The sequence below is a fragment of the Dasypus novemcinctus genome, chromosome 23 (assembly GCF_030445035.2).
Source record: "Dasypus novemcinctus isolate mDasNov1 chromosome 23, mDasNov1.1.hap2, whole genome shotgun sequence".
Taxonomy (NCBI): Eukaryota; Metazoa; Chordata; class Mammalia; order Cingulata; family Dasypodidae; genus Dasypus; species Dasypus novemcinctus.
The window spans coordinates 25,202,311-25,221,218 of NC_080695.1; the positions used below are offsets into that span (position 1 = coordinate 25,202,311).

The 18,908-nt window shown below is 50.4% G+C and overlaps 2 protein-coding genes across 2 annotated transcripts in view; one reads left to right on the forward strand and one right to left on the reverse strand.

Moving 5' to 3' along the window:
- The first annotated feature begins 240 nt into the window (after nucleotides 1-240).
- GUSB (glucuronidase beta) lies at nucleotides 241-14,940 on the forward strand. The gene is made up of 12 exons (XM_004473967.4): nucleotides 241-482; nucleotides 2,030-2,215; nucleotides 2,404-2,585; nucleotides 2,729-2,871; nucleotides 3,295-3,482; nucleotides 3,846-3,998; nucleotides 4,216-4,394; nucleotides 4,481-4,627; nucleotides 7,069-7,153; nucleotides 8,699-8,875; nucleotides 11,124-11,259; nucleotides 12,987-14,940. Exons 1-12 carry the CDS (start codon nucleotides 273-275, stop codon nucleotides 13,181-13,183), a joined length of 1,983 nt encoding a protein of 660 aa, XP_004474024.3. The 5' UTR covers nucleotides 241-272; the 3' UTR covers nucleotides 13,184-14,940.
- VKORC1L1 (vitamin K epoxide reductase complex subunit 1 like 1) overlaps nucleotides 14,867-18,908 on the reverse strand; it is a 78,566-nt gene continuing 74,524 nt past the window's right edge. Inside the window, exon 3 of the mRNA XM_058286000.1 lies at nucleotides 14,867-18,675. Coding sequence (XP_058141983.1) covers nucleotides 18,449-18,675 — 227 coding nt within the window. The 3' untranslated portion in view covers nucleotides 14,867-18,448. The remainder of the gene's footprint in view (nucleotides 18,676-18,908) is intronic.

An 18,908-nucleotide genomic window follows, 5' to 3' on the forward strand; every position in this document is an offset into this window, starting at 1 on the left:
GGCGGGGCGGAGGCCTCTGCCCTTCTTGGCTGGGACTTTCGGGGCGAGGGGGCGCCTCTCCCCGAAGCTCTGACCTCGCGCTCTCCCCGGCCGTCCCCCGGCCGACCCCGGCCGCCGCGCGCAGCTCGAGCCCCGTCAGCCCCTCCCGCCGCGCGCTCGCCTCCAACCACAGCGGCGCGGGGGCGTGGCCGCGGCGGCCCACGTGACCTCCAGGCCCCGCCCCCCCGCGCGGCCAAAAGCGCCGGGGCGCGCGGCGGAGCGGCAGCGCGGCCATGGCGGGGGGCGCGGCGGGGCGCTGGGCCGTGCTCGGCGCGCTCGTCTGGGGCTGCGCGCTGGCGCTGCAGGGCGGGATGCTGTACCCGCGCGACAGCCCGTCGCGGGAGCGCCGGGAGCTGGGCGGCCTCTGGAGCTTCCGAGCCGACTTCTCCGACAACCGGCGCCAGGGCTTCGAGCAGCAGTGGTACCGGAGGCCGCTGCGGGAGGTGCGGGCGCCGGCGCGGGCGGCGCGGGCTGGGGCCGGGCAGCTTCTCGAAGCCAGGCGTGGGAGTGGGGAACCTGCGCCCCCGCTCCCCACCCCCGGGAGCTGCCGGCCCGCAGGGGATTAGAGGATTAATGGGTGGGGAGACGGGAGAGGGACGGAGGAGGAAATGGGAGGCGGGACAGGATGTCTGTGAGCCCTGCGCGCAGCCCCCGCCGGCCTGGGGCACGTCCCCAGCCCGAGCCCAGAGGGGGGGCCGAGCAGAGTGGTGTTTGCGGCCCACGCAGCTGGTGGGTGGGGGCAGGCTTTGGACGTCTTGGGACCCACTCAGCCCTGGCTGGAAGGATCTTGGGTTCCAGGGTTCGGGTAGGTGACAGGACTGGCCCCCCAGTTGCCAAGGACCCTGCTCCAGCTCTCCCCTCCTGACGAGCGGGGCTCTGGCAGAGACGTGGGGCTGGGGCCCGCGTGCCTCTCAGGCGCCGGCCTCTCCTAGATCCTCTTTTTGGCCCCTGCCGGTCCAGCCTCCCTCCCTCTGGGAGTCAGTCTGTCATCTGACTCCTGGTCGGGCCTGACCCTGCTGAGCCTTCTTGCCACCTTTCTCCTTTCCAGGGAGACCTTTGGCCCTGGTGCCATTTGCCCCTGAGGAAGGACTCCTGGCCCCACCAGCCCTCAGGCAGTCCCCTGCCCCCCATTATCCACCCACTCAACAGGATTTGTCAAGCTTCTGTGTGTCAAGGCTTGTGCTGGGTCCTGGGGATCCAGTCGTGAAGGGCAGGGAAGATCCCTGCCTTCTTGGAATTCACATCCTAACCACGCAGGGACCAGCGAACCAGCACACACCGCACACATGTGCACACACACAGGCCTGCACGCACACGTGCCCGCACGCACACACCTTCAGGGAGCTCTTCCCGGGCTGCTTCGTGGCCCCCCGGGTTCCCCATCTGTTCTACCGCCTTGCCCTTCTCCCTGTAGGGTTCAAGGGTGTAGAGGTTCAGGGTATCCCTGAGGGGCTAAGGGTCACCCAGCTTGACCAGAATGTCCTGAGACATTCTGTCCTGAGGCCCCACGAGGCCTGCCCTGTCCTGACCCCTAAGATAGTTCCCCATCACTCTCAGCCACCTGTCCTGCTTCACTTCATTCCGAGCCTTCAGTCCACAGCTGGCAGCACACACTCATTTGGCTTTTTGTTTACTGACTCTTCCCTGGCCCAGGGCAAGGATTTTGTCTTGTTGGCTCCTGTATCCTTAGCAACTAGAATAGCGAGATTGATGGTCAACTGGTCACAGTTGAGCGGAGGAATGAATGACTGGGGTCTGCTTCATGGTGCTGTGAGAATGAAATCAGCCCTGGCAAAGGCACTGGGCATTTGCTGCCAAGTGACAATGGCCGTGGCGTGGCCTGGGGGTGGCCCTCTTGTCCAGCGCCTTCCTTCAGGCAGGGCCCTTGGGGACCTGTCCCTGGGGGAGGCTGCCTGGGCCCCTGCCCTAGATCCCTGGCTGCTGGCCAGCAGGGGGGCTATGGGCCTGACTCAGGCTTTTCTTTCCCCAGCTGGGCCCCACCATGGACATGCCAGTGCCCTCCAGCTTCAACGACGTGGGCCAGGACGGGCGGCTGCGCAGCTTTGTGGGCTGGGTGTGGTATGAACGGGAGGTGATCCTGCCCCAGCGGTGGACCCAGGATCTGTACACGAGGGTGGTGCTGAGGATTGGGAGCGCCCACTACCACGCCCTGGTGGTCAGTGTGGTGGGCAGGGCGAGGGGTGGGCGTGGCTGCTGGGCCCTGTCCACTGGGGGTGGGGAGGGGCACCCTCAAGGCTGCACCCTGGGTGGGGGGGGTGCCTCCTTGGCTCCATGCCAGGGAGGGCGTGAGGCTGCAGGGCCCCCTCCCAGCCTGGCCTCCCTACCCCGTCTCTGTGTCCACAGTGGGTGAATGGGATCCATGTAGCAGAGCATGAGGGGGGCCACCTCCCCTTTGAGGCTGACATCAGCAGGCTGGTCCAGACGGGCCCCCTGTCCTCCTGCCGCATCACCATCGCCATCAACAACACGCTCACCCCCCATACCCTGCCACCAGGCACCATCCAGTACCAGAAGGACACCTCCAAGTGAGCGCCTGAGCCCGTCCCCTCCTCCCCACGCCGCAGCCCGCCCAGGGGCCTTCCCTCTGGGGACAGGTGAGGAGGCCCTGGCAGCTGAGGTCAGAGGACCCAGGACAAGGCCGGAGTCAGCCGCGGTCCTCCCACCCTAGGTACCCCAAGGGCTACTTTGTCCAGAACACAGACTTTGACTTCTTCAACTACGCCGGCCTGCACCGGCCCGTGCTCCTCTATACCACCCCCACCACCTACATCGACGACATCGCCGTCACCACCGACGTGGACCAGGGCACAGGTGAGGGCTCCTGGCAGGACCTGCCCTCGCGCCCGTGCACCCTCAGAAGCGTCCCCAGGAGAAGGCCCTGCAGCGCCCATCACCCTCACGGTTCCTGTCCACCTGAGAGCTCAACTCCAGAGTGTCCGAGCTGCCGGGGGCTTCAGAAATGACCCCTCTAGTCTGTCCTTCCGTGAGGCCCCCTGAAAAGTGGGGGTCTGGCCTAAATCCACACCGCTTCGGGGCAGGGACCCAGTGTCTTCTCCCTGCAGTGCTGCTCCCACTTAGCCATGCCTTCCCTGCAGATTTAGCTCCAGAAATAAACAGTTGTTCACTAGGGTCCTGGGTCCCCGCAGACCCCTCACAGTGGTGGCTGGAGGGGCGCCCTGCCTGCATGACCCGGGCCACGTGCCTCCTGCAGCTCGTTTCTCTTGCCTGCCGCAGGCCTGGTGAATTACCAGATCTTCGTCCAGGGCAGTGACCACTTTGAGCTGAAAGTGCGTCTTCTGGATGAGGATGGTGGAGTCGTGGCCCAGGGCACGGGGGCCCAGGGCCAGTTGCAGGTGCCCAGTGCCCACCTGTGGTGGCCGTACCTGATGCACGAGCATCCTGCCTACCTGTACGCGTTGGAGGTAAGGGCGGTTAGGGCGGGGGGCCCTTTGCAGGGATAAGGGAGGCCTTTTGCCCTGTCCAGTGGCCCTGGCTTCACCACTAGGCCCAGGATAGGTGGGCAGGCAGAAACGTTCTCTGGTTCCCAAGCAATTGAAAATGAATGTTCACAATCTGGGTTTTTCAGCCCTTGGTGTGGAGGCCCCAGTTGGGAAGAGCAAACTCTAGGTGGGAGAAGGGGCCCTCCCTTACCAATGGCAGAAGCCTCGGACTTCTGCATCTGTTTGCTTGTGGTTGCAGAGGGGGGTCACTGTGACTGACAAGGGTCCCCTCTGCCGGAGGATGGGGAGGACCCTCACTCCCGGGCCTCTGGCTTCCTTCGGCAGGTGAGGCTCACGGCACAGACGGCAGCTGGGTCCACGTCGGACTTCTACACACTCCCCGTGGGGATCCGCACCGTGGCCGTCACGAAACGCCAGTTCCTCATCAATGGGAAACCTTTCTATTTCCATGGGGTCAACAAGCATGAGGATGCAGATGTGAGTGGGGGCTCCTCGTTAGGTTCTGCCTTCGCCTTCCATTGCACCCCAAAACAGTCGAGGCAGCCGCTGAGCCAAGTGCTCAGAACCACTTTCTGCTGGAACCTGCTGGGTAGGGAGGGGGCCGATGGGGAGACTGGCCAGGAGCCCGCTCCGGAAGGAAGTGCATCTTCCACAGGGGCTGGGGCTGGGAGTCATCCTGCTCCACTGTCCCTAGATCCGAGGGAAGGGCTTCGACTGGCCCCTGCTGGTCAAGGACTTCAACCTGCTTCGCTGGCTTGGCGCCAACGCCTTCCGCACCAGCCACTACCCCTACGCGGAGGAGGTGATGCAGCTCTGCGACCGCTATGGCATCGTGGTCATCGACGAGAGCCCCGGCGTGGGCATTGTGCTGCCGTGAGTGCCCCGCCACCCCCGCTGCCCGGCCTGCCCCACGCGGTGGTCGATGACGCGCCCCCCCCCCCCCTGCCCTGCCCTTGCAGCGAGAGCTACGACAACGTGTCCCTGCACCACCACCTGGAGGTGATGGAGGAGCTGGTGCGCCGGGACAAGAACCACCCGGCCGTGGTGATGTGGTCCGTGGCCAACGAGCCCACTTCCTTTCTGGAACCTGCCGCGTACTACTTCAAGTGAGTGCCCTGGGCCGGGCCGCGGCAGGGTCGAGGCCACCGTCCTCTGAGTGGTGGCGTGGGAGAGCCGAGGTCTGCCTTGGGTGGGTGTGCGTGGAGAGACAGGCAGCTTCTCCTCCCAGCCGGGACTCGAGGGCGCGGCCCGGCCTGGCCAGCTCAGGGGCTCAGGAATCCCTCCCCCCAAATGGGGTTCGCAGTGCAGTCAGGCCCAGTGGCCCCTTTTGCCACCTGAAGTAGGTAACCTACTTACACACATAACTTCCAAAAAAAGAAAAGAAAAGACTAAGTGCCGTGGCCTAACTATGATGGAAAGAAGCGGAAGGCGAGTCATTATAAAACAGCACGTGGGCGTATGGGCCTCCCTCCACAGAAAACCCAGGAAGGGGGTCGGCCGCTCGCACCCAGCTGCAGAAGCACCCTGGAAGCTGCAAGTGTAGGTGGTCTAGGGTGCCAGAGCGGTCAGGCTCGTACCTCACTGGTGTGGATTTCTACAATGGTGAGCCACTCCAGCGACAGTTACAAAGGACGGTCTTGCCTCAGTTTCTACACTCCCGGGAACATTAGTGTGTGTGAAAACTTTGCAAAAACAAATACTTAGCGCGTCTCTGGGTTCATAGGTCAAGTGGAGGAGTTAGGTTTTCTAAATCCTGTTTATTGTTACTTAGACACAAGTCATTCATTACACACAGGTTTTTCAGGGACACGAGCAGTCTACGTGTTCTAAAGTCACTGTCGAACGGGAGCAGGACATCTTCTGACGGTCATGGTCCCAGTCACTAAATTCCAATAGGGTCCCCCTGCCCTCCTCCCATTATTGCAGTGGACAGAAACCTAGTAGTGCAGCTTCTCGGGGAGTGGGCCCCGAAGCCCCTCGCCGGCTTTTCACAGACACCTGCTTGAGGGAGGCTGGTACCAGGAGCCTCACGTGGTTCCTTTCTTCTTCCGATCGTGCAGTTCTACCTTCGCTTCAGAGGTGAATTCCTTCCTTGCTTGGAGGAGCAGAGGCTGCCGAACACTAATTGGGTTATTGGGGCAGACGCTGCAGCCCGGTTTCCCAAAGTGCCTTGATCCTGTATTGGTTCGGCCACAGCAGCCTTGGGCACCTGGTGCCGAGTCTGTGGAAGACGAGGCTCTGCAGAGCAGACCCAGCCCGGGCACAGGAAGGCTGCGGACACGCGCAGCCCTCAGGCCTCGGGTGCAGGGGCGCTTTGGGCCAGGGCTGGTTGGACGGGAGTTGGGGTGTGAGGTGAAGGGACTATAGGCTTCTAGGACCAGGGTGCCTGAGGGTTCCAGACAGATTTTATACACGTTCTCATTTGGGAGGGTGGAGAGAGAGGAGCATGTTCACTGGGGCAGAACGTGGACAGAGCTGCCCAAGCCGGGCTAGCTGTGGGGCCCTGTGGGGAAACAGGCTCTAGGCTATTTCAGAGGGTGGGTCTGGAATTTGGGGTAAAGGGGAACTCTTCAGCTGTGCAGAAACCATAGCCTTTGAATGAGCGGGGAGAGGGTGGGTGGGACGTACAGGGAAAAGAAAACTAGCGGTGAGAAAAGAGAAGAGAGGCGACCTGCTCCATGGAGGCCTGGCAGGTCCTCGTGGGGTCTGTGGGAGCTTCTGCTCCTGTTCCTCCCTGGACTTGGTCCTCAGTCTCAGCATGAGTGCCCCTTCCTCAGAGAGGCTGTCCCTGACTCTCCAGTCTAAATTGTGTCCCTTGTTTTTGTCTCATAGTACCCCCGGCCTCCCCGCATGCTTCCCACCACCTTTCACAATCCCTCCCACACCCTGGAGATGGCTCCTTCATCTGTCTGCTTGTTGTTTCTGCTCATTGTTTGCTCATCTTCTTTAAGAGGCACTGGGACCTCCTGTTAAGAGGCAGGTGCCCAACCGCTTGAGTCACATCTGCTCCCTGCTCGTTGCATCTGCTTGTCTTTAGGAGCCACCAGGACCCCTCATGTGGGAGGCAGGCACCCCACTGCTTGAGCCACATCTGCTCCCCCCCATTCACAATTTTATTTTGTCACATCTTTCTGTGTCTGGGGCTGTGCTCCATGAAGCTTTGGGCCCAGCTGTTTCAGTCACCCAGCACATGCCTGCCTCGTACTCCTGAATGATTTGTTAGATCAGGAAGCCTCCCCTCCTCATCTGCATCCTATCTATCCCTATCCTTAAGAGCTTTTTGAGAGATTCAGAGTCTAGTTTCTGACACCTCCAGCCCAAGGACCAGCCCAGGATGGAAGGCCCCTCCTCCGAAGGGGTCGGACTTGGGGAGGGAGAGAGGCGTTGGGGACCCCGGTCTAAGACCAGAGGTTCTCGTTTGCCTCAAGGTAGGGAGGAATGCCGTGGCCCGGGTTTGGGCGTTGGCTGTGGAGGTGGGGGGGGGAGCGGGGTGCTGGGGGCCCTTCCCAGACTCACGGCCCCTGTGTCTTCTGCCCTGCGCTGACAGGACTGTGATTGCCCACACCAAAGCCTTGGACCCCTCCCGGCCCGTGACCTTTGTGACCAGAGTCGACTCTGCATCCGACCTGGGGGTGAGCCAGGGGGCCTCCGTGCTGCGTCTCCTCTCCTCCTCTGCCTGCCCCTTTGTCCCATCCTGTCCCTCCCTAAAAGGAACTTCTGGAAAGAACAGTGAGCAGCCAGGCCAACCATTCTCACACAGGGTCTTTAAGGCTGAAGATAGCGAGTCCTGAGTTTACCAGGCAGTGTGGCTCCTTCAGCCCAGGGAGGCTGGGCAGAGGGAGATTTCACTTGGACTCAGGGTTTTACGCACTTCAGGTTAATATGCTCATAAAACATCAGAGGTGTAAGGGGGGCTTTATATTTCATCCGATCCCGTGTTACCCGAAGCTGGCTGATCACCAGAACCACCAATGGAAGTGTCTTGAAAGAAGGGCTCTCCAGAGTCTGATATTCTGACTTAGCAGATCCAGGATGGGAACCTGGGATTTTAAAAAAAACCTCCCCAGTGACTCCACCAGCCTTGGGAACCGCTGCTCTAGATCTAGCACCGCAGATGGGCAACTGAAGGTCCAGGTTCACAGAGCTAAGCCCTTCCCTCTGCGCCACACAGCCCCCCTCACCTCTCCATCCCTTGTTCATCTTCATCAATCCCGGGGCCCACGGCCGCCACCTGGAAACTTGGGCTGAATTGCACTGAAGCTGTAAAACATGGGAGTGAAAAAATGCTCCTTCACTAGAGAACCCAAGGGCAGTACTTAGGAGGAAAGTGCTGCAGGCAGAACTCTAAATAGCAGGCGGGTAAGAACACAGCACTGCGGAGGTGCTTGGCACCTCGGTGGCATCTCTTTCTGGTCTGGCCTTTCTTGGGGACAAGGAAGCCTTTGAGCAGGTCCCTGGGCCTGTCCCCCTGAGATTGCCAGACTCATGCAGCTGAGGCCGTGGCCTGTCTGCAGCATGTTCACCCAAAGGAACCCCTTCCGGCTTTCTCGCCCTTCCCCACCACCATTTGGAAAGGGGCTTCGGCCACTCAGGAAGACATATCCGTGCACGTGCAGGTTTTGGAGAGTCGCCCTTTTATTAGTAAGAAGCGTGTTCTGGTGATGGTAGAGACTAGAGCTGGACACAGACCTCTGCTGCTGGGTCCAAGCACGGCGCTGTTTGGACGCGAGGCCCCGCCTTCCCCGCTGCCGCCCAGGGAGGCACTCGTGCAGCCGCCCTGTGCCCACAGCACTTGCTCGCCAGTGGAGCAGTGAATCAAGAGTCTCTGGGAGAAGAAGTCACATTTATCCTGCAGTTGGGAAGATTTCCCCAGGGCAAGGGGAGGGAAGACTGTGGCCTCACTGGAGAGGAACAAAGTTCAGCAGGGGCAGGCCCTGGGCTTCGCCGAGCGCTGCCGCAGCCGGGTTGGGAGGCGCAGCCCCGGGGTTGGGACTGCTCCATTGGGGTCCCTTCTCAGCCGTTTCCTGCATGTGGGGCAGGAGATGTCCAGGATTTAGATCTTTTCCTGCAACCCCCTTTGCTCTGCTGTGCGAGAACCCCGCAGGTGCCGTAAGTCTCAGCTCGAAAGTGACTGCCACCTTCCGGGCGGCAGGCGAGCTTCCCCGCTCTCCTCCTAGGCTCCGTACGTGGACGTGATCTGCGTGAACAGCTACTACTCCTGGTACCACGACTACGGGCACATGGAAGTGATCCAGGTGCAGCTGACCACCCAGTTTGAGAAGTGGTATCAGGTCTATCAGAAGCCAATCATTCAGAGCGAGTATGGAGCAGACACGATTGCCGGTTTCCACCAGGTGAGCAGGGTCAAGCATGCTGTTTCTTCTTCACTCTCGAGCAGTGATGGCCCTCATTTGCCCCAGTTAGAAATGCGCCTCCTCCCAGGCCTGCAAATCTGCAGGCCTCCCTCCACCTGCCCTCTCCACACTCACTGCTGCCTTGGCCTCTCTTGGCCCTCCTCGGTGGCCTTTCCAGCCAGCCTCTCAACAGCCGCCCAAGTGGTCTTTCCAGCAAGCCCAAACTTTGGGAGTCCCGTCATTGGCTTCCCCTGGCCCACAGGGCTAGCATGTCCTTGGCTATCTGCCCCCTCCCAGGTTTCAGTCCTCCCCTCCCTTTGCTCCCAGGCACCAAACTGTTTTCCCTGTGCCCATTTGCTGCTCCTGTTGTGGCTTGGGCTCTCCCTTCTGCCTGGAATACCCATGTGAGCCCCACAATTGCCAACTAAATGATTCAGGGTTCAAGTTTGAGATTAGATGTCCTCTGGTGAGGTTTACCCTACCTGCCCTAGCAGAGGAAACTGCTCCCTCTGCTCTGCTCCTGCATTTCTGTCACTTCGAAAGGCTCAGCTGCTCCCTTAGCATTTCTCTCTGTGCACTGGAATTCGTTGGCTCTCTCCTTGCTCAGGCTGTGCATTCCATGAGAAAGCCTGAATCCTAGTTATTGTTTTCCATACAGTGAGTGCTAAGTAATGTTTGTTGAGGGAAAGAGTGAACTCTTGGAGTAAGGTTTAGTCACTTGTTTTTTCTCCTTGTCCATGTCCTCACTAAATATATGCTGCTGGGTTTAAGCTTTGTCCCGCTGGCTATTTTCCCATGTGGGTTCTTGACCCACACAGCCTGCCCCTCATCTCCACCCCAAGCACCTCACACCCGCCGGTCACAGGGACTGAGATTCCTCATGGACACACACTGCTTAAAATGCTGACCCTTGTATATTGAGCAGCTACCAACCGTGGATTGTATTATTCTGTTCACGCCCTTAAATTCACCTTGCTTATACAGAATGCCACTTCTGCAAGCTTGTAAAGTAGGGGGAGCTATCTTATGAAGAAGACAATTTAACATGCATGTTTGCTCCCTCTTTGACAAGGTAACCAACTCTGAATTTTTCAAGAAACTGAAATAGTCCAAGTCAGGACTGCCCGGTGGACTTTTTGCAGTGATGAAGACGTTCTCTCTCTGCACTCTCCTGGGCAGCAGCCACTGGCCACATGTGGCTGTAGAACACTTGAAATGGGCTATATGGCTTTTGCATTTGGACAGTGCAGGTCAGAAAATGGACATCCTGCTCTGACTCCAAGTTCAACCATGGGCCTGGAACAGAAGAGCATGATTTGGTTGGACAGTCATATTCTCAATACATTCTATGTAGCATCTTAGTCCCTCTCGTTATGAAGAGAAACCCAGGGTCAACAGTGATTTGTCCTAAAATGACACAGAAATGCTGCATCCTTGAGCATCTAAGACTTGAGCCTCCAAAAAACTCCCAGGAGATGTAAAGTCAGCTGAGGTGCTCAAGAACGTCTTTTCCATCGTTACGTTAGCAGGACACACGGGCGCTTCACTGAGTGTGCAACGGGCCCTCAGGTGCGGGCCTTCTGCTTTTGTGGCAGAGAGCCTTCTCGTCACCTGGCAGGTCTCAGCTTAAGTATTTCCTCAGGGAGGGCCTTTTGTGGCCCGTTGTCTCAATGAGATCCTGCTAAATTTCCCCCGGCCCCTCTGCACTGTCCCTCTTCACCCTCATTACACCTGTGGCTCGAGTCTTCCTAGCTAGGTTGGAAAGCCTGGGGCAAACGTGCCTTTCTCGTTTATCACCTTATCTCCCATGCCTCTTGCAAAAGCAGATACTAAATAATTACTTGTGGAATGGATAAATGTGCTAAACAGTCCCGGCTTGCAGAACCAGCTGCACAGTAGTTCTCAGATTGTTCCCTGGCAGCTCCCTGAAACCCAAGGCAAGGACACATTTTTTATTTTCAGTGTAGTTCAGCTTCAGGACTGCACTGGTGGGTAGAGGTGGAGAAATAAAACAAATACCAAAGTTGTGTTTATAGATAAAGGACTTTCTAATTGAGGTTTAGAAAAAAATCTCTTTCCTAAACTGCTCTGGGTGCCAGTAGTGCTGTGTTCCTCCACCAGCATGAGGGATTCCTGCAGTCACTACAGCGCACCACGGGGACAGGTATTTTGGTCAACAAGTGGGTCTTTATTTTTAGCTAACATTTACAATTCTACCAATAGATTCTCTCTTTACCTTGAATTCTAGGATCCACCTCTTATGTTCAGTGAAGAGTACCAGAAGGATCTCCTGGAGCATTATCATTGGGTTCTGGATCAAAAACGCAAAGAATATGTGGTTGGAGAGCTCATCTGGAATTTTGCCGATTTTATGACCGACCAGTGTAAGTGGCAATTTGGTTTATGGAATGGACCATTTTTAATTTTTTCAGGTGGCTTTTCAGTTCAGGACATTTGGTTGTAAGAACACTGGAAATGGTTCAGGTGGGGAGGAAGCTGATCTAATCGATATAGGCGGCAGAGAGAATTTCTTCAGAAAAGCAAGTTGAACTTACCAAGTGCAATCACTTGCTTGCTTCCCAAATCTTTTTATGATAAAAAAGCAAATGGGAGAACCTAACTTGCCTTTGTCTATTTCACAACAGTGAGGAAAAACCAAAACCTCTATTGGATTTAGTTTTGGGATGCACCCATTATTCCATGAAGATGAATATATCTAGTAAAGCCAACCATACTCAGAAGCAAACCTGCTGTGGCTATGACTGTTTAGGTTAGGGGTTACACAAAGAGAAAGAGGCTGTCAGATGTTTGTCAAAAGAGAGTGGGGTACAAAGCGTAGGAAACTTTAAGATATCTCAGTCTGTTTTATATTATTCTTTTGTAAAAAGATAGGTTCATGGAATATAGATAAGTTTCAAAGCATTCTGAATGTGAGTGCATTTAAGAGTCTTCAAAGAGAGTAAAGATCTATCCTTTCTCAAGCAGGGATAGATGAAGGCTACTTCAGTTAAATTCCAAATGAATGCTTCCCACTTTTTTTCTACAGTTCTAGATCACTAGTTTTTTTGACTTACCATCAATTGCGGATGGCAATTTCGGGAGGCAGGGAGGGACGTGGTAGTGGTGGGTGTCACAATACATTGCTTATGGTGAGAGGCAGGTCTTTGAAAAGAATTAAGGATTAGAATGGAGAGGGGATAAATGATGGCATGAACAAGATGATGTGAGGAGGAAGAAGTAAAGAGAAAAAAGAATGAGAACAGGAACCTCTACTCTGCTTGGTGAATGAGGTCAGCAGCTTCTGGAAATATTCTGGATGGCACCCTACTTTCGTGGAAAGTGCCCTGGATTTGGGTACTAAGAAACTGGCTGTGTGACCTTGGGCACGTTATCTGACCTTTTCATAAACCTGCAAAGTGGGGATAATGCCAACCACCTTACAGATGGCCATGGAATTTCATGAAGTGCTTGGCACAGTGCCTGGCATTTGCTTCTTGTGGATGACGCTGTCATTGTTTGGAACTTTTCAGTGGGAAACCCTACATTCCATTTAACAGAAGCTGTGGTGTCACTTGGGGGTGGAGAAAAGGTGGACTGAGAGCACAGGCCTAACAGGCTGTTGCCAGCTTTGCTCCCTTCCCAGCTGGAGTTCTGGCAGACCAGCCTGTGGTAGTAGGGAGCCAGGCTAGACATTGTCCAGGACTTTGAACCCCACTGGTCGGTCCCACACTGCCACCTTCCCTGTTCAGGGTGTTATCTCCCACTGGCTGAGCTGTCTCTTCAGAACGGCCCAAACCTTGGGCCAGGGTAATTGTCCCAGCCCCCTCCAATTACCAGGTAGCTGGGTACCCATAATATTTTAAACTTTATTTTGAAAGTAAAAGATAAACTGTTGTGGATTTTTCCCCCTAACAGGCTAAAAGTTAACATGCCAGGGAGCTGAGCTGCTTTGGGGGTATAGTAGTATGTAGACACTTTAACCCTTGTCACTTCAGACCAAGCAGTCCCAACCTACTCAAGGGCATTTCTATTTAGTGCCCAGCTTGGCTGCAGCCTGGTTCTGAATTTAGTTCATTGGCAGTCATCTGAAACTCCTTTTGTCTTGTTTTAGCACCAATGAGAGCACTGGGAAATAAAAAGGGAATCTTCACTCGTCAGAGACAACCAAAAAGTGCAGCATTTCTCTTGCGGGACAGATACTGGAAAATTGCCAATGAAACCATGTATCACCTTTCAGCAATGAAATCCTGGTGTTTGGGAAACAGCCCATTTACTTCTAAAAGCAAGAACTACTTCTCTACAGCATAATGAGAGGTCACCGTCTCTGTCATTCCCTCCTCCCTGAGGAAGGGGTGACTTCCACAGCAAGCAGAGCAAGTGTTTCCTGGACTGTTCATGGCAAGCCCTAAGAACTTTCTGGTTGGGATTTTGTGGTAATCTGTTAGAAGGGAAAGTTGAGGTGAAATAAAGGCTTTTCCAGTGTGGGAATAAAGAGTTGGCTTCAAAGTGACCCCCTATAATAAACTGAATAATACACTTGATACAGTAGAGCACTACTGAAAAGAAACTGAGATCACTGTTTTTGCAGCCTTAACTGTGTACTGACTCTTGAGAAAACTGCTGCTTCAACGTCCACACTGCATGCAGTCACTGCTTACAAAGTGTGGGCTCTCATGGGAATAGCTCTATGGTCTGAGTTTGAGAAAAACACTTTCACAGCTGCTAGTACACAGATGTACTAACAAAGAGAAGGGATATCATCTTTAGAGTACTTAATAAGGTTATGTGGCAGTTTCCACACCATTAAGGTGACAAGTGTAAGAAAGGTCAGAGTTGAAGAATGTCTGAAGTGGAAGGTTACCAGTCCTTCAGGACATTGTCCGATCTCAGTGACAGTCTAGGCTTGACAGGAATGGACAGATGAATGTAAAAGCTGTTGGGTCCATCACAACTGACTCTACTGAGCATAACGAGCCCAATTTCAAACAGGTTTTGCTATGTAACAAGAATCTATGCCTTTGTACTCCCTGAGTGACTCCACCTTCCCTGCTCCGTTAGATGGTCTTTCCTTAAGGAATCTTTTCTCCTCCTCTTCTTCCACAGGCTCCAATAAGGCAAGTAAGGCACATTATTCCTATGGAGACCTTAGGAAACCTCATCAATCCTGATTTTGGAAAACTACTCCAATCAAATGGAAGACAATGAACTAATATAGTTCTCAATGCAGACCTTGATTCACTTCTTTTGTGGTCTCAAGACACACCCTTGTTTAGCCTTCTTTTCTAAGTTCCATGAAAGAAAGTAACAAAATGTAGCCTCATTTTACTAGGTATATTTAGACCACTAAAGAAATGAGAGTGTAGTCAGTTCAAACAGGAAGTTAGAAATTCTAGGTGTCCCAAATATCTTTCATCACCCCTGAATTTCTGAAATTCCTCAAAGGAGTCAAGTTATACTTCAATGTCAAGAATAATACATAAAACACTTTAGTTAAAAGTATTAAAAAACCATATACGTAACAGGTACACAAATGTTTTACAAGTGAGCAATAGGGTCCATTTCTTAGGTCCTAACTCCACAGAACACATTTGTTCTAGTTCAATAAAGTACTGCCAAGCCATATTTCAAATGAATTCATTTTTCTTGCAGATGTTAACCTTTTCAGACTCTAAGAGTGGAATATTCAAACTGAGCTAAAGTAAAGCTAAGAATTGAAAAGTGGAAAAACAGTGGGTTAATACCTACATTCTATGTACTTATTATAACTAATTAGTAATACCTTTTGTCACGAATTCCATGAATTAGAATCTCTAAGAACTCTGCTTGTATCTTTTACAAGTTACATATACTTTGAGAGAAAAACCATCAAAACACCTGTAGAAATGACATCACATCGTCTATCAGGCTCCCACTGAGTCTAAACAGACTGAGTTCACTTGCGTTGCTCTTTTGATGTGTAAGACTGCAGTGTAAGAATGATAGGAGCACAACTTCCACAGGTAACTTCTACATTTATTTTATACCAAAAAGGTTATGTGCAACAAATAAACATTCTTACATATTTACATTTGTTTTTTTATTTACCAGTTAGCAAAACTGTGTTCTAAACCTCTGATAAAGAGTATTTCTATCTATATTAAAGGGGATATCTGCCCAGTGAATTCCATTTTAAATGAACATTTACTCTGGAGCTTAAAGTACTAGTAATAAATATTTTTGATGGAACATACTATACAGATCAAACACCCAATGTTTAGGTCATGCTTAATACAGTTTTACAGTAATAAAACATCTCACCTTTTCTGGGCTAAATTAAAAAAAAAAACAAAAAAACTAATCAAGTAGCCTGGAACCCACCCCCACCCCTTTTGTTTTGTTGAAGGGTAGTTCTCACAAATCAGGAGTCGTAAGTGCTGCCTAAAAGGTCTAAATAGAAATATTTCGCCAGTGCTTGCATGTTGGGGTAAAATACATGAGGACAGAGGCTGCATGTTAGACATATTGTCCCAAATAGGTTCCAAGAACGATAGTGGGTTTCTTTGTTGGCCTTTATTAAATACTGATTTAGCTGTAATAGTTAAGATAACTTTGCGCTTTAGTTGATCGCCTTTTGAGAATAAAGTACAAAGAAGACAGAGCTAACTAACCAACAAAGAGTTTTAATTTCATTGTAGTCTTGGTCCTATATCCTACTTGGTAGGTCCAAAGATCCCTTGTACCAAATGGCAAATCTTTGTATGAAAATAGTCAATGCTTTAAACATTCTTTAAAAGTTATGGATTTAAGGGGAGGCCACATATATGAAGTAAAAGTTGATTTCTGGCACACAGCTAGTTAAACCTGAGTTATTTCACCAGAGTTTTACCCTCAGTGACAGCAACTAGCTGCAATGAAAAACCAAATGAAATCCTCAACCACCTAACTTCCCCAGAATTTAATCATCTAACCACAACTTCTTTTATTTCTTCCAATGCCATTCATGACTATCAAGTAATTAAGAGGCTTCATTTGTTGTGAATCACTTTAAAAAAAAGAAGCATGGAACTGCTGCTAAGAAATTATTTTTTTCCCCAATCTTTTCTTCAGAGTTGGCGACTAGTAATATTGCAGTGTTTAAATATTCAATCTACAATAATCATAACGCTCAAATTTTACGTGTTTTCGCCCTCTTCTAGGATGGAAGGGAGCGTATGGTGAAGCTTGAATTCTTCCAGGGAAAAAAATACCAAATACCACCCAAAAGGATTTCAGAGCTTACTGAGATCCTGGCAGTCTCATGCTGTTATTTCAGGCAGCATGTGTTCATCTCTCAGTGAGAAAAAGGATAGTAATCCTACAGGTTCAGAGGAATGTGGCAAAACAATTTTTATACAACTGAAACAGTGGTGTTTTCCCCCAGGCCTAGGAAAGCAAAAGAAAAACTTGAAGGGTCAGATTGACCATTTTTATGTTTTCTCATGTAAAAGTTGAGGACATCTCCAAGAAAGCAACATCAAGACAAGCTTTAACTGTACTCTGCTGATTGATACAAAATATGATGAAAACCATTTTGTAATGGGGACACGAGGAACTGTTTAGTGCTGGACAACTGATGTTATATATACCACAGAAGTTTAAGAGTTAATAAAACTATTCCCACTCTAGCTTAGAACACAGAACCAGGAAGCTGCCTGAGCAGAACTGGAAGCCCTGCTGCTACAAGGTGACCTCACTGCACAGCTCCAAACGTTAGGACTTGTTTCTCCATAAACACCAGACCTCTTGCTAGTGCTTTCTAGAGTTCTTCAACTACTTTAGAATACAAGAACAATACATACATTATAAAACAGGCATTGAAATATTCACATTCATGGGAAAACATAAGCTTTGATGAAATCTGTATTAAGCTCTCTTTTAAGAACCTGGTTAAAACTTGTTAAAAGTTCATTACAATTCAGATTTTACACCTACCCTGGGCCAAAGACTACGTTGCGTCAGTTATGACAGTTAGATGGAAAATGACCAAACAGTTGCTGGCTGTACACATTTTAGTTTATAGAGCCTGTCCCCTCCCTTCAAAAAGAAGGTAAATAAAGCACTCAAAAGTTACTGGCCTAATTGACTATTTTTTAACATAATGATTAATCTAATTAGATGCAAAAGCATAGCTACTGTGTCTCAATCTAAGGAATGAAATGATCATACAGAAACCCTTTCCTATAGAATGCAAGTTCTCTATTTCAGTTAAGAAAGGAAGGAAGGCCACTTCTGCCCAAGTTCAACACACAAAATATTTGGTTTGAGAATTTAAGACAGAAGGCACTTTGAACATTCTGATGTAAGATGTTAACCACAGAAACATACTGTCACAATTTCATTTGGGTTTATTCAAATCACTTAAAAAAATTCTTCTTACTGCATGTACTTATTAAAGAGAGTAATGACAACATTACTGTATTTCACCTTTAGTTATTTTTACCTGTAGTACTTTTCCTGATTAAGTTAACCGAGTGGCAAGTCAGACCTAAAGTTTCCAAATCCAATATGTGATTCTCAACCAGTAAGACTAGACATCTGATTAGTTGGCGCAGAATGAAAATTACAGGAAACACTATGGAGCCACCAAAGAGAGCAACCTTACTCTGGCATGCTTGGGCTGATGTCGGTTATTTCAAAGTCATAATACTGTTTGGTTGACTGGCATCAATACTAAGGAAAAACATTTTTGTGAAAGTTCAACTGCTGAAAAGAGACTTTACCTAAAAACACCATATTAATATTTCCAGCTTTTCTCAAAAAAAAATCTACCCATTTTTCCATCATTAGTGTGCTGAAGGCCATAAAGTCTGGTCACATGACTCACCCTGTAAGGTCACAGTCAATCCAGTTTTAGGACTAGACATATTCTTGACTTGAATGTCCAAACTGTCATTAGGAATTGAACACCCTATTATTTTTGCTGTCAATACTTCTCACAAGATGCTATCTGCTTGGACTTACTATTTTCACTATTTCATCAGTCAATGTTGAGCTGACAAATCTTCATTGCTACACTTTAAACTGTACAGTAAGTTCTGCAGGGATGGATCCAATATTTCTAACCTTTATTTACAAATATCACATAAATGGATTCTAGTTGAATCTACATGTTTAAATCCATCGGCTAAAAACATATTACATATTGTAAACATGGCAATATTTAATACAGTATCTATTCTAAAATATTTTCATGTCATGATCACATTTGTTATACCTGAAATTGAATTTATACACATCAGAGAATTACTAGCAATGGTTGCTCACTCTACAATTGGGGGAAGGGGGTTAGGGCTATTTTTTATTATTCCAGAAACATCTTCAAAGTAAAGTTAAAGCTTGTCTTTGATTGGCTCGTCGTATCCTTTTTATCCATATTTAAACTGAAGATTGACACAGAAAATAGCTAGGGCCCTTTCTAATTTATAGGAATTTAAAAAATCAGTTTAAGGTTCTTAGGGGAAGTGTCTGTTATGAAGAATCAAAAAAAAAACTGCTGCAAAATAAACTTAATGGAAAGAGGGACTTCAGACTGTCAGTTAAAAGTTCATCAGGTTGTCAGTCCTGCTTGGGCTGCAGCTGCCGTTTCCAGGCCTCATTCAAGTAAACTAGTCGTTTGTAGTTGATGATAAGAAGAATGAAGTTCAGCATGTATGTGATGACACAGATGATGCAAAACTCCTTCAGCACAAAGTACAGAATGTAGGCCAGGTACAGAGACCCTACCACAGACACGATGGAGGAGGTCATGAGGATTAAAGCTGCGACTGCACTTGCTGTCATGCCTGCAAGAGAAAGAGACACTTGGCTCAGTCAGGCCTTGACACTGTTGACACTGGGGAGAAAGCTGAGTTAAAAGGTAACATTTTGTGATTTGCTGCAGTGATGGAATAATATTGGCCTTAACTGCGACACACTATGAAATCTGAGAACAAAACTACTGGTCTATTTTGTTAAAATTATGCAGGTTGGCTTTGCAGATACCAGTTTTATAGTTGCATTAAAAAAAAATCTCTCA